This window comes from Channa argus, chromosome 5 (assembly GCF_033026475.1).
Source record: "Channa argus isolate prfri chromosome 5, Channa argus male v1.0, whole genome shotgun sequence".
Taxonomy (NCBI): domain Eukaryota; kingdom Metazoa; phylum Chordata; class Actinopteri; order Anabantiformes; family Channidae; genus Channa; species Channa argus.
In genome coordinates, this window is record NC_090201.1 from 1,123,645 (window position 1) to 1,139,449 (window position 15,805).

General features: G+C 41.4%; 1 protein-coding gene across 7 annotated transcripts in view; it reads right to left on the bottom strand.

Moving 5' to 3' along the window:
• The window catches only part of iqsec1b (IQ motif and Sec7 domain ArfGEF 1b), a 165,968-nt gene that overhangs the window by 42,230 nt on the left and 107,933 nt on the right, over positions 1-15,805 (bottom strand). The window contains exon 1 of one of the 7 annotated variants that reach the window (XM_067503765.1): positions 1,380-1,526. The exons of the other annotated variants lie outside the window; for them this stretch is intronic. Coding sequence (XP_067359866.1) covers positions 1,380-1,462 — 83 coding nt within the window. The 5' untranslated portion in view covers positions 1,463-1,526. Of the gene's footprint in view, positions 1-1,379; positions 1,527-15,805 lie in introns of those variants that run through there. 7 annotated transcript variants of the gene reach the window in all.

The following is a 15,805-nucleotide window of genomic DNA, read 5'->3' on the forward strand; positions in this document are numbered from 1 at the left end:
GCCCATGACTTATTTAACACATGCTGATATATCTTGCATTAAAACTTGGCTGCACTTTACATGATAGAAGAGGCTCCTTTTCCACCAGCAGAGATTTAGATGTGTCATCCTCTTTGCACACTTTTTGGTTCATCAGTTTTCTCATGCCAGACACAGCTGAGTTGCAGACTCAAAGCAGGCAGGATGCACAAGAAAGCAAATGTCCTCTTTCTTAAACTGTTAATGCAGTAAACTACATATAGATACTTGTGAGCAGAAAACAACAGCACAGATCAGCTTTTTAATTCATAACCACAGAGGATTTCATCATTGTAGAATTATCTGATACCAAGCAGCTTAATGCTGCATAATCTACCCAACCTGAAAATCCTGCCCCTAAGGACATAAACCAAGAACTGGAAAAACAGATCTGGCCTTGGAGATGGAAGTATATCCACCAAGATCACACAAGTCACACATAATCCTGTGCTGCAGGCTAGAGCCCCAAACTCATTATTGGTGAATTAATGTGTGCTTTGCTAAACCCTATTAAACTATATTAAGATATGAACTATGAAGAGAAATGTACGGCTGAGGAGTGACAGCATGCAATTGACCCTCCATCTCATTTGCAGTAATGGGGAGTATGGCACAGTCCCTCCACTTTGTAAGTTGAATGTTGTCTAGGTCAGCGGACAGCCGCCTGATGTAATGAACTATTCCAGGGTCTGTTTAAAGGATCAATAGGGATTCATCACACGGTCGACCTGTGCTCAGCAAAAACAGCACAAAAAAGGCAACAAAGAAAACAGCAATCGATGCTCTCACCAGTTTGCAAAGCTGCTTGGAGGACACAGCAGTCTCTGCATGACGGGAAAGGAGAGAGGGATGCGTGGGGAGGGGGAGAGAGAAAAAAAGGACAACAACAGTCCAGGCTCTGTCTGAAAAGTTGAAATGTCCCTTCAGCTCTACTTTGCAGTTAGATCTGGGTGTCCTCCAGCGCAAACGTCAGCTGCCATGACATCAGACTACAGGAGGGAGATGGGTTAGAGGGTGGAGGGTGGTGGGGGGCATGCAAGTGCAGCTGCTGCAGTCATACTGCCAGACACCTGCCTGGACAGTGGGTGTACACAGAGTATATATATATATATATATATATATATATATATATATATATATATATATATATATGCATATATATATATACACTCTTCTCTCCTGTTCTCACCTCACACAAGATGCACACACACACAGACACACACACACACACACACACACACACACACACACACACACACAGACACACAGTGCTTCTAGCAAAATGCTAAATATTAGCAGACAATGTTAGACAAATCACAACAACACAGCAGAAGCATAAGGAGTGAAAGCAGCAGCCCTACCAGCAGAGAGAGGCAGCGAGCAGACCAGCACACAGTCCACACTGGCAGGATGAAAGCGAGGAACCGGGACCATCCTTACACATTCACCTCCAGCTTCACAGAGAGACAACTTGGACCCTGCCCACCCCCCTCTCTCTCCATCTGCCTCCTGTGCTCTGTGCTCTGTCACTCTTTCCACATGACTCTCTCTCAGCCCCTCCCCTCTCACTCCAACCCCCCGCACACACACACATACACACACCTCCCCTCCCCTTGCTCTTAGCAGAGTTGTGTGTCCAGCCTGATGCAGCCCAGCAAGTCCTTGCCTTGCGTTGCCATTGGTGCAAGGTCAAGGTTTTTCTCTGCACTTACTCCTCTCCAGAGACAGACACAACACTGGGATCCAAGAGAGTGCAGCACGGCTTTGATTAAATCATTTCACAGACTGGATTTTTTTCCTCCCTGGGTGAAGGTGCAGTAATTAATGTGATGAGCTGCTTTGAGTTTGATTGCGGGGAAACTTTGCAGACTTTGGCAGTGAAGTGGGAAATTAAAAAAAAGGTAAAGGTAAATGATAAACAAGCAGTGATGCAGAACAAAATGTAACAAATGTAACAGGCCCCCTCACTGAATAACACAAAATGACTGAATGGCGTAACCTGTGGGGCACCTCACAGCTAGAAGGTTGCGGGCTTGCATCCCTGGCTGACCGTGACCTTCCTATGTGGAGTTTGCCTGTTCTCCCCTTGCGTGAGTGGTGTGACTCCCATTGGTGTGAATAATAAAAGCTCCCCTGCAACCTTAAACAAGATAAGCAGTTACAGATGAATGGAGCAACCTGGGTAAGAGAGATTTACTAGCAGCACAACTAGCTGCAGTGATGCCTACAGTATGTAAATTCAAAACTTGTACCCTGAAGGTATTTTGAAAGCTACATTTGCAACCTAAAAGGCCTCCAATCTTCATGGCCATCAACAATGTTTGTCCCTGCCCTCTCCTGTGAACAACAGTAGCATTTTCTGAAAGCAGCAAGTGTTTGTTGAAACTTCACCAGTGGAACCTGATGACTCTTTAAATGTCACCAGAATGATGACTCTGACACAATTCTTGTCACTCGAAAAACACACTGGATTACAAATATGGTGGCTTAGTTGAGTCCAGGCACAAAGAGACATGGTTTAGGTTTGGGCACTAAATGAATATGGTTAAGTTTAGAACAAAAGTGCGGTTTATGCTTAAAATCTATGTGGTATGTAACATCCCATCTGTTACTAATACATCATTATAACATAACTATAACAACTCGACCTCCCAACCCTTCCTCTCTGGCTCTGCTACATTCTGCCCAGCACTTCGGGTAGTTGTCATTATGAAATCACAATGAATAAGGTTGCTCCAAAACACTGGGTGGAGCAGTTTGGACTGATTTTTTTTTTTAATCTCATCCTAGCCTTTGCTTAAACTCATAGTGTAGCTTTAACCAAAGTGCTCTTCTTGCTTAAATTACAATCATGACTCATGCTTTGTGCCCCTGCTATCCACCCCAAACACCTCCTTTAATTTCAGTTTCATTTTTAATCATCATTCCTTCAAAGAATATGTTAGATCGGAACATAGTCCATGTTCCCCCCCAAAAACACAATCACAGTTTCAGTTTACTTGCACTGCAGTTACTGTATTTGTTGATCATCAAGATGGTTCGAAAAAATGTTGGTATTAGATCTTGATGTTGAAATCATCCAACCGTCTACCCTGCCTTCAACAGTTTAGCTCAAAACCTCGACATGCTCCGTGACCTATTGACAGTTCTACTTCACGACAATACAACAGCACATATTACAAGGTGAAAGCTTGTTTCCACACACTCTGATGAATCGGACAGTGCAGGTCTGTTAAATGAGCAAACGTTCTCAGAAATATCAGAAACTCAGAGGATGATAAGACTTACTGGTGTGACTGTAGACTGCAGCTGGCATAGAGCGGCATTAATATCTTGAGCAGGCGTCTCGATCCACCTGGGAGGAAATCTGCCAGGAAATCTGCCAGGGGTCGTGCCCCGTTTCCAACCTTTAGCACTCACAGGCCTGTTGCCACAACGACAGATGCAGCAGGGTGACTGTTGGCAGTGCCCTGAGGTACGAACGACTGTTAGAAGGAGAGAGTGGAGACTACATGCTGTGTTCTTACCCCTGGGTCTATAGGATTACTGGTAATGGGATTTCCCACTAATGGCTCCTTCTGACAGGTGGTGTCCCCGTTTAGCTAGTTCGACTTGGACTATAAAAACATTGCTGAGGTTTTAAGCTTTCCTTCCCAGTCTGTATGGTCCAAAAATATATCCATATAAAAAGCAAGAAAAGAAAAATGTAGAGCAGCTCCAGTAACTAATGTAAGCCCATTTTAAGCAGCATCAAAATAAATGATGGACAATTCATTTGGCTTTATGGTTCTGACCCATTATTAAGTTGTAAGTTAGTACTGTACATGACAAAAATTTGGAAGGGCTCTCATCTAGATTTGAAAAAAGGCAGTACACAAGCCAAGATATGCTACAATGATAAGGTGACTCACGAATCCAAATGAGTTTTTCATAATACAAATTGATAGTGACTTTTTGTTTCCTGTCTGGAAAAGGCCCTCATCTTTCAAACTCATATTTCCTGTACCACCTTCTCCCTTACAAGGATATAAATCACTTCCATGTCCATTCAAATCATATGCCTCCATAATTATCAGTTCCTTTCACTGATGCCGGCATAAATATTATAATAAATGTCATTTCTAAGAGACAACATACAAATTATAATAGAGATATGCTCTACCATCAGTCGATGCGTCCCATGACACAGAACAGGGGTAGCAGGAGGGGAGAGATATTCCCATCTAAAGGTTTTTAAGCAGGGGCAAGGTTTTATCTTTTAACTAATCATGCTGATGTGAAAAGTCACGAACTTGTGTCACTCTACAGTGTCAGTATTTGACCCCCAGTGTGGATGGATGTTAAGTCTCATAGTACAATTGTCTTGGTTCTATTTTGATTTAGGTGTTAGTGAATAAAACACTTCTTCCAGACAAAGATCACGGCTTTGTTTAAAAGTTGATAAACCTCTGTGAAGTGTTTTACTGTATATTAAGCCTGTCCACAGTCCCTGTAAACTTAAAAGTTCAAAAGATCAACAGCTTTCATCTTGTCCCTACAGGGGTCGCCACAGCAGAACGTGGTCCGGATGTTGATTTGGCATGAGTTTTCACGCCTGATGCCCTTCCTGCCACAATACTCCCATTTTATCCAGGCTTGGGACCAGCACCAGGGTGGCCCTCGCTGGCTGGGCGGGGCCACACCTGGTGGGGTGGGATTTGATTCTGCATCCTAAACTAATGCTCTACCACTGAGCCACCAGGCCCCCTAATGAAACGATTTTAAAGCTGATTGATCACTGGTTAAGGAGACATGGTTGTGTCTACAAATCTAATCCCACATTACTTAAATGATGTCAGACATTACGGTATTATACACCGTAATGTATAATTAAGAAGCAGTAAATTGTTTTTGACGAGTAAACCCTGCATCCTTCTTGTTTGCTTTTGATTCTAATTGTCCTTTTGACATTTACCAAGACTAAATGCAGAAAAATGTTATCATCTCCCAAATAAATGATCATCTTACCTGCTCACAACAACTACCTGTAAAGTCGTCTGTAAACTTCTGATGCTAACTGAAATCCTGGCCCCCCAAAATTCCACTGAACACTAAATGGGATGAACTAAGAATCAGCACTGTTTTCAAGAGCATCTGAAAGACAGTGCTTGTGGCAGCACAACATCCAGCAGTACATGGATAATGTGAGGGAAACTCCCCACTTTTGCATCACCTCGTGTTTCCTCGCATGCATCTCTCTCGAGCAAATTGAATAAAATGCGTGTAGTCTGTGCAGCAGAACGTAGAAAAACGACAGAGACAGAAAACGGAGGCCCTGAGACCGAGAAAGACAACAATAGCTGGAGGCACATCACAATGTAATGATGCTAATGAGGATAAAGCAGTTTGTTACCTTTTCACCATAAGCCTCTCCAAGCAGGACAGCCTGTGACAGTTCAGGGATCAGCAGCACCGTTTCACACATTGCAACATGAAGCAAGTGTGTGATGGGTTAATGCAGTGCACGTGGAATCAACAAAACCTGACCTGAGTTCAGTTAGGGGAAACTTTTGGCCCCTTGATTTTCTACACCTTTAGCTATATGGTGAAATGAAAGTGCACAGAAATCATATAATGAATAAAAAGAATTGCTTTAAGGAAACAAAAAGTCTTTTTAGTGAAGTGCTTAGCATTCCTCAACTATTTCTATGTTCTGCATTTTTATCCTAAGAGCTGACATCATCATCAGAACAGGTTGAAAAACCATTACAGCAGAAAATCCTTCACCAGATGTGAAGTACACACTTCACATCATCTAATCAATACATCAGACTGTGCTTAATAAGTCACTGTGTGGAGAAGATGCTCCCATCACCTCCTCTCTGTTGTAAAAGTTTGAAGTGACTATGATTTTAAAGGTAAAAAGATTAGAGCTGAGTGCACAAAAGATTTTGATAGATGCAGTGAATGCCGTTCAGCATGGGGGCTTGGGGGAGTGTAATGTGTCCTCCACGCTCTCAGTTTCACTGCAATTACTCACTAAGTCTCCCTCACCCATCCGATATAACCCAGATGAGGAAAAACAAATATAATATATATATACATATATATTGTTTTTTAAATTCTGTTGTTTTTCTGTTTTTTCAGGCTAAACTAACCATGTGACTATCAGAGCTGGATGCAGTTTGATACAGTAAATGTACATTGAAGCACAAAAGTCTTTTTTTTTAATAATGCAAAACATTAACTAACAATATGAAATAAGACACATTCATTTCAAAGTCCTGTCTTTTGTCTCCCATCCATCCATTCACCCCAACCTCCACTCCTCAAAGGCTCTATAACCTCTAAGTTAAATCACCAAAAGCTATGTGCTGATGGTGGCAGCTATTAACCGATTAATGACACTGGAACATTTGAATTGGCTTAATAACCAGCAAAAGTCACAAGGGCTGCAAATACAAATTCCATTATAATCTGCATGTTAATGTAATGTTAAAATAAATATTGTGTATAAAAATCATTCACAAAAACATTTTAGGTTGTTCATTTACTGGGGAATTATTCTGAGAGGATGTAGCAGTTAATTGAAAGAAACATCATGTTTTTTTGTTTTTGTTTTAATAATTAGACTTGGACAGATGTAGACATCACATAATAAAGGCACAACTACAAGGAGACTGGTCCAAGTTAGAATGGATTTTGCTGAAATTTCACAAAGTCAATACTCAAGTAAAAGCAAGTTAGTGCCTTAAAATCGATCTACCACAAGTAGAACCACTTCAAATTCTTTATTCGAGTTTCAACTGCTATTATTATATTTGTTGTAAATATATTTGTATTAAAGTATTATAAAACTGTCTAAGAAACTTAGTGGAGTCATCAAGTATAAGTAAAAGTAACATAAAATGGAAAGAAATAAGAAAAGTATTAGTATCTGTAAACTGTGTAAATGTACTTGGTTACCATCCTTGACTATTTAGTTGTAATTAGATTTACTGTAACTTTATTTGGCAACATGCAGATCCATGCAAAATATAATATCTATTGGAAATGTAGGGACATTTTTGAGGCGCTTTCAATTTTTTCCCTTTTTAAGCATTTTTGAATAGTTTTATTTTTCATTTACCTCCTGAAGGTTTGTGTGTGAAAAAAAAACAAAAAAAAAAACACCAGAAAAAAGCTAAAGCTATGAGGTAGCTGCTCTCCATCTGCCACTCTCAGCAGATTTGTTGTTTTTGTGGCTGTGCTGATAAGTCGCCAGTAGAGGGAGTCATGATTCCAGTCTTTGGGCCCTTCTGAGCTTAGGAACATGAGGAGCACTTTGTTATTCAGAGCCAACAAAATGATCAAAAGGTGCTAGGTGAAAAGCTAGCACATATTTGGCATATACTTGAATCCTCCAGAAACAACACCTGACACCTCTCACTTCACACATGTTCTTCTCCTCAGGCTCAGGACATACTGGCTGATGTAATCCTCAAGCCTGTGTAGGAAATTCTAATTGGGGTGAAGGGCCTCACATTCTGATGAGGCGGAAATAGATTATTATTTTTCCTTCTCTTCTGACCAAAGCATTGTGTCCTGTAAGTCTGTCTCTTTCCTCTCCCACAAATTAGAGTCAAGCATGTTGAGTGAGGGGGATGGGAGAGGACGGGCCATCTCCATCAGCTTGGTAACCACTCAGGGGAGCTCATTAGAGAGGCCTGCAACCCAGAGGCTTGGTGTTGCGCTGGCACTACTTCTGACACCACGTCAGTAGCATCAGCTTCGGCAACACTAAGAGAAAGAGCTGGAGGTATGAGAGAGAAGTGCTTTCAAGCACAGCTTCAGACAGCCTGTCACAACACGAAGGTGTCCAGATGTGAAGTTTAACTACTGTTTTGATGCAGCGTCTCGTGAAACAGCTCATTTTGTGAGGCCTTCAGGATTTGCTAATTGAATCAAGGTTTTTAGTTTAAAGAATTCTGGTAGCAGGTGCACGATTCTCTAAAGACGCATCACGCACACCAGGTTGATGTAATCACTCCAGCATGGATAGAAATAAAACCACCGCTTCCTCAGAGGAGCATCTCTGTGTGTTCGGTGCAGACTCGAGCAGCAGGCTCTACAGCACTGACAATGTGACACGGTGAAATTCTGCCTTCCCAAAGCTTGTGATGTCAGGCTGTGAAACCTCCACTGGAAGAAGACGAGAGCCAGGGCTTTTGTCAAAACACTTAGGGATATGCTCTTACATATGTGAGCTATAAGCAGGTTCTGCGCTGAATCTACAGCTCCCACATCCCACTCCTACCACCTATCACCTGGCAGCCATTCTTTCGCTTCAGAAAGAAGTTTCTATTTGTTTAGGATGCACCAGTGCTGGCTCTGCATGGTGAGTAGTGGAGCACGGTGTAGAAGAGCTGGCATGCAGTGGGGCCTCGGTGCCTGGATAGGGTCCACTGACTCACCACAGCAACAAACTGCAGATGTTTGTGTGTACAGGCAGAGCTGAATTTAATGAGTGTTTACCATCTTGCGCGGAGATGTGTTAGCCGCATCCTGCTGTCGGCCTGCTGAGTCCCACCTCACGGGGTCAGACTAAAGTTTTAGTTGAAATATAGTCGTGATTTATGAATCGGTTTATTAATACATGCGTTGTATTTTGTGTTGTTTAGTCAATTATCAGTAATGAAAATAAATGAGGGCGTCACACATGGTGTAGTTTGTGTTAACATATTTTAAAAACACTTCCTCAAGAGTTTATTAAAGCCATAATTTCAAGATCTCACGTCAACGTTGATATTTACAAAAGGTAAATAATGAAAACTTACATGTGTTGGTTCCACTAAATTCCTTTATAAAGTATGAAATTGCTTAAACATGTTATTCTGTATGCAAACATGTATCTCTGATATGTATCATTCAGTATTACTTCCTTGACGCGTTGACAAAATGCTAAACATATGTACAGGAGGACATTAGCAAGTGTTTAGCATGTTCTGTCTCAAGAAGCACAAAGCAAGATAGTTGTGACCACTTTGTGAAGTGACAGAACTTTTCTAGACTTCCAAGGCATTAGACACTGCAGAACATGTTTGAAAATGAATTGTTTTTGGTGAAATACCATGAAAGACTCGCAAGCACTTGTGATTAGGTTCTTGTCAAAAAGTGAACGACTGTGAGAAACTGCAAAGCTACGAAATTGCTGAAAAACAAAGTCAAAGATTTGTTTTGATGAAGACAGTTTTTCTTCAAAGAGAACTCATATTGATATAATGTGAGAGCTCATTTCTTCCGAGCAGCTCTCGTCGCTGTGACTTGATAGGGGTGGGGGAGGGGTGGGTGGGGTGGTGTGGTGTGTGTGTCTGGGGGGGGGGTGATCAGATGAAAGCTTTTGGCATGAAGGAGAAACAGAACAATGTGATTGTTAGCTTCTCTTTAAGGAATTGTTTCCAAGCCAGAGAAAGAGAAAGAAAGAATGAGAAGGGTGAAACCGTGTTATAATAAAGTCAAAGACATCACAGGAACTGCTGGAAAATGCCAACGACAGCTATTATGTCCCCAATGTCCATTATCATTTGAGTTGTGTGGATAATCTGCTATGAATTTCTAATAGGCCTCTCCTGTGTCATCAGATACTATCTACACAATCCATCAAACAGACATCTCGCTGTGCTGAAACGGAGACGAGAAAGAAACGCACGACGGAAAATGGTGCATTAAAACATGCAAACACACGCATAATGAAAACATTATCGCTCTTCAGGGCAATTATCTACACCTGCATCTTGCAGCTTCTCCATCAGAGAGTAATATATATCTGCACACTTTCCCCAGTTTCCCCACTCTCTCATATCGAAACCCCACCCACATCAACAGTGGAGTGATGTTAAAACCAAATCAGATGTTAAAAGGCATTTCATTAGAGCCAGAAGAAGACAGATTGATGTGTGAGGGACCACTGGCTGTGCAGTGGTGCTTCCCAGTAATTACCAGTGGTCTACCAGCTGCCCCCCAGTCTCACATAAAACATGCTCCTGCACAGCGGTTTAGATTTTAGTGGCTCAATCCCCTGTTATGACCCCTTCTTTATCTACACAGGCTTTATCTACTTCCATAGAAGGAAGGGAGGTCATTTGGTGTGGACCAATTACTAGTTAGCCCTTGTGTTTAGGTGGACTGTGGATGCTGCCTGTGCGATAAAAAAAAAACAACTTTCTATTCAGCGTACGAATGTCTCGAGGGCATGAGCTGGACTTACTAACTGCCATTTTTAAATTTCTTAGCTGTGAAAGTAAATCAGTTTTGTGTCAGTAGTAAAGAAATATGGTCTGTTGGCTGGAGGAGCTAGGGGATATTGATACTGAGGGATATTAGCAGTATATTTAATATTTACATGGTAATATAAATATTACTCGCTTTACTGAATTAGCTTGTGAACTATCTAATAAAGTCATTAAACAGCCATTTGGTTCAGTTAACTGTGCTATGGTCTACTTGGCATTTTAAGACTGAAGTGTGTTCTGCCACAATAATGGGCATCTGCTATTATGTAAAAATAACGTGATCCACTCAAATGATTCAAAAAAATGCTTTTATACTTTGAAGATGTGTGCTAAGTGAAATACAGATTTCCATCATATTGCCAAGCAGATTGTTTCCATTCTATAAGGGGCACAGGCTGTAAGGAACATGGGTTCTTTTGTACAGAAATGTTGGATGTCTGACAACTGAGCCTGCAGGCAGCTAATGGAGAGGTAGGCGTGGTGGTTATCTGAGTTTCCTCTTCTACAGCTACATGAGTGTGCGGAGACAATCACATCAGGGTATTGACAACATGCTGCAATAACAGCAGCACCAACAGATTAATTGTTCATATACTTAGTGAACTTTTACTGTGTCTGAAGGATTTAAATGTGTATCCATTGGGGGGGGGCAAAGTAGGGGTTACGTCTAGTCCTAGGCCTACAGGTAACAGGTATTAATTTACTGCAGATTAGAAGTGCAAATACCTGACATTTATGTTGGTAGGTCTACTGTAGATGCAGAAATTTAACTTGTTAATGAAAATCCCGATCCTGCTGTGCCATGATTGATTTCGCAATGTCCTTCCCTCACAAATGTTAAGGAAAAAAAAGCATCTTTCCTGCTGCTGAGTGGCAGCAAGAGATACAAGATAAGGGAAAGGAGCTACTGTACCTTCAGTAGTTTGTCCAAATGAAAGTTTCTGAAAGTCACAATGTGTGTAACGTGCCAGTGCTGTGATGCTTAGGCAGCCAGAGCTGCCATGTTGATGTCAGAAGCCAGAATTCAGCTTTGGTGGGAAAATGGAAACAATGACATCAACATTATTTTTATGGTGATTCTTAAATGTGCCGCGATTCGTATTTTCTAAATCTTCTTAAAGTATCTGTGTACAACTACATTTTTACTATGGCCTCTACAGGTTTATTCTTCCACTGAACATATGACAGATTAGTGTGTGTACTGTACTGGATGACTGCATTTCTTAAGAGTAGTAAGTAATAAAGCAGCTACATGATAACTAATACACAAACACACACACACACACACACACTTCTCCTGCTAACTCTTTCTACTCTTTAAATACCCCCTCCCACCCCTCTCAATCTCCTCCACATTAATTATGACATTGGTGATAAAGGAAAGTGTTTAACTGGGTGGAATTGCAAATGAGCAGGAATTGATTGGGCCTTCTCAAGTTCTAATTGATTGCAGACTTCAACCGCAAATAATAAAAGAGGAGGAAAAGGAAGGAGGCGAGAGGAGAGAGGAAGAGAGATTTAAGTTGTGGAGAGGGGTTAAAGGTTGTTGCACCAGAGGGATCGCAGGACAGTGGGAGGAGAAATAAGAGGTCAAAGGGGTAAAGAATTGTTGGCATGTCAGTCAATAAATAAGGAAGTATTGTACTGATATCTTTTTAAAGTGTTTTCATAAACCAAAATGAATAAGTAGAAAGACACAAGCAGTTGCATCTTACTGTACAAAGACTTCTTCTAACCTCACGATGTTTTGAATCCCCCCCCAACAACATGCCTTTCCTCCAGCAGTAAGAACAGTAATATTCATAAACTGGCTACATACTGCTGCTCCTGGGCGATATAATTAAGCAGTGATAACAAAGCCCCCCAGTAAATACTGCCAGTGATGGATGTTTTCCCAGAATGCTAAGCCAAAGGGCGTGGGTGAGGAGCAGGAGGTGTTCCAGGAACCATTAGCCCCCCATTGATTAGCTACAGGGCTGCGCATTATAAACAACATTGCTGTGATATTAACTGAGCTGGTCGAGATGTAAATGGCTGGCAAACAAACCCTCCGTACATTAGCCGTTTTGTGAATAAAATGGTAATGGATGGTTATAAAAAAATTATATTTCTCATAAATTTGTGTGTGTTTACAAAATCTTAACATTAGATTGCCAAAGGCTTTTGAATGCAGTTTGTTGAGCCTGGATTATAGGAAAATGGGCGGTAAAAGGCCCCTCAACCTAGTCTATATGAAGAATGTGATATTACGTCACGTTGTGTTACCTGTTGGGGAATGTCTATCTATTGGTCTCTTTACTTGTGCCTGCTACTGTGGTCATAATACATCGCCTCCCTGTATTTTCTTTGGTTAAATGGTGGTTTAAATTTCTCTAATTTTATGAAGATGGTAAAAGAGGAAGAGGAATAAAAAGAACCCTACTTGTAGTAATTAAATCCCAAAAGCAAGCCATGGCATTTGGATAATGGTATCCACTAAGTTCAGGGTCGCCACAGCAGATCATTTGGTCCACATGTTGATTTGGCAGATTGTTTTGCCGGATGCCCTTGCTGACACAACCCTTCCCAATTTTGACCGGGCTTGGGTCCGGCACTGCACCGATTGAGATCGGGATGGATGGTTTGGGTTTCAGTGTCTTGCCCAGGGACATTTTGACATGTGGTTGGCGAACCTCCGAACCTATGGTTGGTGGCCCGCTGCTCTACCAACTGAGCCACTGGCATTTGGATGATGATAATAATGATGAAGACATGTTTTCCAGCAGCTCTGTGCAATTTCTGCTAATTTAAGCACAGTCCTCCGCGGGCAACGCTTTCCACATTCAGGAAAGTCAAAACACACAAGCCTCCAACGCCCCGCGCCAACAGACTAGGGAATCCTCAAAAGATGGCGCCCATGCCACCCCAACAGTTAAAGAGCAACTTCTACAACTTTCAACTTGCTTTCTAAGGCTTTAGGTTAGGGTGTAAATATACATTAATGCTTGTAAACATCCCTCTGACTTATGTTAAAATATTTCTCTGCTTCTAGATGAAAAACTCCTCCAGATGACATAATTTGGAGGAGTTTCTTTATTATTAGGAGCTTAGTTGATGTCATACTGAGGAGCTCTGGAAAAGCAGGTTGAGAATGGTTACAAACTCTATAGTGCTAGAAACAAGAGAACATAATCTGAACTGAAGGCCCCTCCAGGTGATGTCATCTGGAGGCAATTTTTTAGCTAGAAGTTGAGAGATAATGTAATGTTTGGAAGTCGTTTAATGCCATTCATTTACATGTACGACTCAAACTCTTATTATCTTTCTCACTTTTTGATTACTTTTGTTATTGATTTATTTGGGTTTCTACGTGGTTATTGCATCTTTTAAAAAAACTCTTTAACTTTTGTGTAACTAACAAGAAATATTAACACTCAGATGACACAGAGGATCTGGCCCAGAGGCCCCAGACTATTGGCAAGTGAGATTGGTTAGCGAGAGTGGGTATTAAAAATGTTATAACATCTAATCTGTAAAGCAATGACAATACTTGGACTTTAAAATCAGAACAGAACATTTCTAAATTATTTAAAATGAATAAAATACTATTATGGTCTTCCCCCTCCTCAAACCTCTCTGCTATACTCCTCTGTGCTGTAAAGTAAGGATAGCAGTCAAACAATAATGCTGCAAGGAGCTGCATCACTATGGCGAATGCTCTGTTTGTGCTTAAATAATGTTGAAACCCTCATTTACACAGCACTTCACTTGAGAACCACGCATGTTGTGTTAATTTTGCATACACGCAGCCACAATCTGGCGAGTTCTCCCTGCAGCTATTGGGTGGGATGTTACAATCTTCTCTGTATTTACAAAGGCAGAGGTGGAACTCTTCCCGAGGAGAAAATAATGGACCCACCGATGCCACAATAGGAAAAGCACTTTTGAAGACAGGGGTCATGAGGAATATGGCCAACAGCTTAGACCGTTAAGTAGTTGCAGGATTCTCTGAGAGCTCTGCTGTGTCTCTGATCCATCACAGTTCCATTAGCAAGTGGCACATTGCTGTTATCAGAGTCCTGGTGAAGTCAGGCTTCACAGAGCACCCAGAGGTACTACACAGACTACCAGAAGCCCAGGGTCAGAGCCTAGCAGGCCAACAAAAAGCAATCTGGCCAATGTGCCTATTAATGATTGATGAGCTTGGCCTCATTGAAATGCGTAAAAGATGGAGGAGGACCCCAGGTGGCCACTGCTTCCCTGACCACCCCAGTCACTGTCCCATCATTACTGACTGTAAGACGGGTCACTGATGCTAGGACCGGGCCAATTATAGCACATGGCATTGATAAGAAAGGTGTCGTGATCTGGCTCTCACAGTCACTTCCTGCCCTGGACTTTTATTTTGTCCCTTTTTCTCTCCACTTCCTTTCCCCAGGTAATTTCTCTAACTTACCAGTCATAAACACAAGTGTTGTCACCTGTTCCCCTGCCTTTTAAAAACCCAACTCTCCCCTTGATTCCCTGGCAGGTCATTGTCTCTGTTATCTGTGTAACTACCTGTCCTGTCCTGGGCTCCAAGGATCAAAAGTATAATCAAAACTATTACTTGGACATTAATTGATCAGCAATAAATAAAGATTTTTAATTGAAACACAATGGCTTTATCTCTTGATATTACTGATATTACATGGACTAAATTGATTAATAAATCAATTAATATTACATTATACTTCTACTCCACTACGTTTCAGAAGGAAACACATTTGGTTTACTATATACTTATTCATGATCAATGGGATTTAGGATTTCTATAAAAGTCCAAAAACTAATTCAACCACAAAGGGGCCACAAGCCAGTGTTCTTCTTGTGCCAGTCCCAAGTCTGGATAAATGCAGAGGGTTGTGTCAGGAAGGGCATCCGACGTAAAACACATCCCAAATTAAACATGCAAATCATGATTTTCACACCGAATCTCACTTCCATACCGGGTAAGTTGGGGGTTAACAATGACCGCCACCGGTGCTGTTGACCTACAGGTTAGCGGTGGAAATTGGGCTACGGTTGGTCAAAGAGGGAGATGAGGAAGGCATGATAGTAGGCAGAGAGAGAAGAGGAAAGCTAAAAATGTAGGACTGACAGTAGGGACTTCTAATGTTGGGACTATGACAGGGAAGGTTAGAGAGTTGGTTGACATGATGCAGAGAAGGACAAAAGTGTGATAAGAGTATCAGCAAGAATGAAAGGAAAGATGTTCAAGACGGTGGTGAGACCAGAGAAGTTGTTCGGCTTAGAGACAGTGGCACTGAAGAAAAGACAGGAGGCAGAGCTGGAGGTAGGAAGGACATGAAGTTAGTTGGTGTGTGAGAAGAGGATGCAGAGGACAGAGTTAGATGGAGGCACATGATTCACTGTGGTGACTCCTGAAAGGGAACAGCTGAAAGGAAAAGAAGAAGATAATAGTCCTAAAACAAATATTACAACCCAATTAAAAAAAAGGAAGAAAAAACAAAACAAAAATAAATAGCTATGGGCCAGCAGTAGGTCATTATCATGCA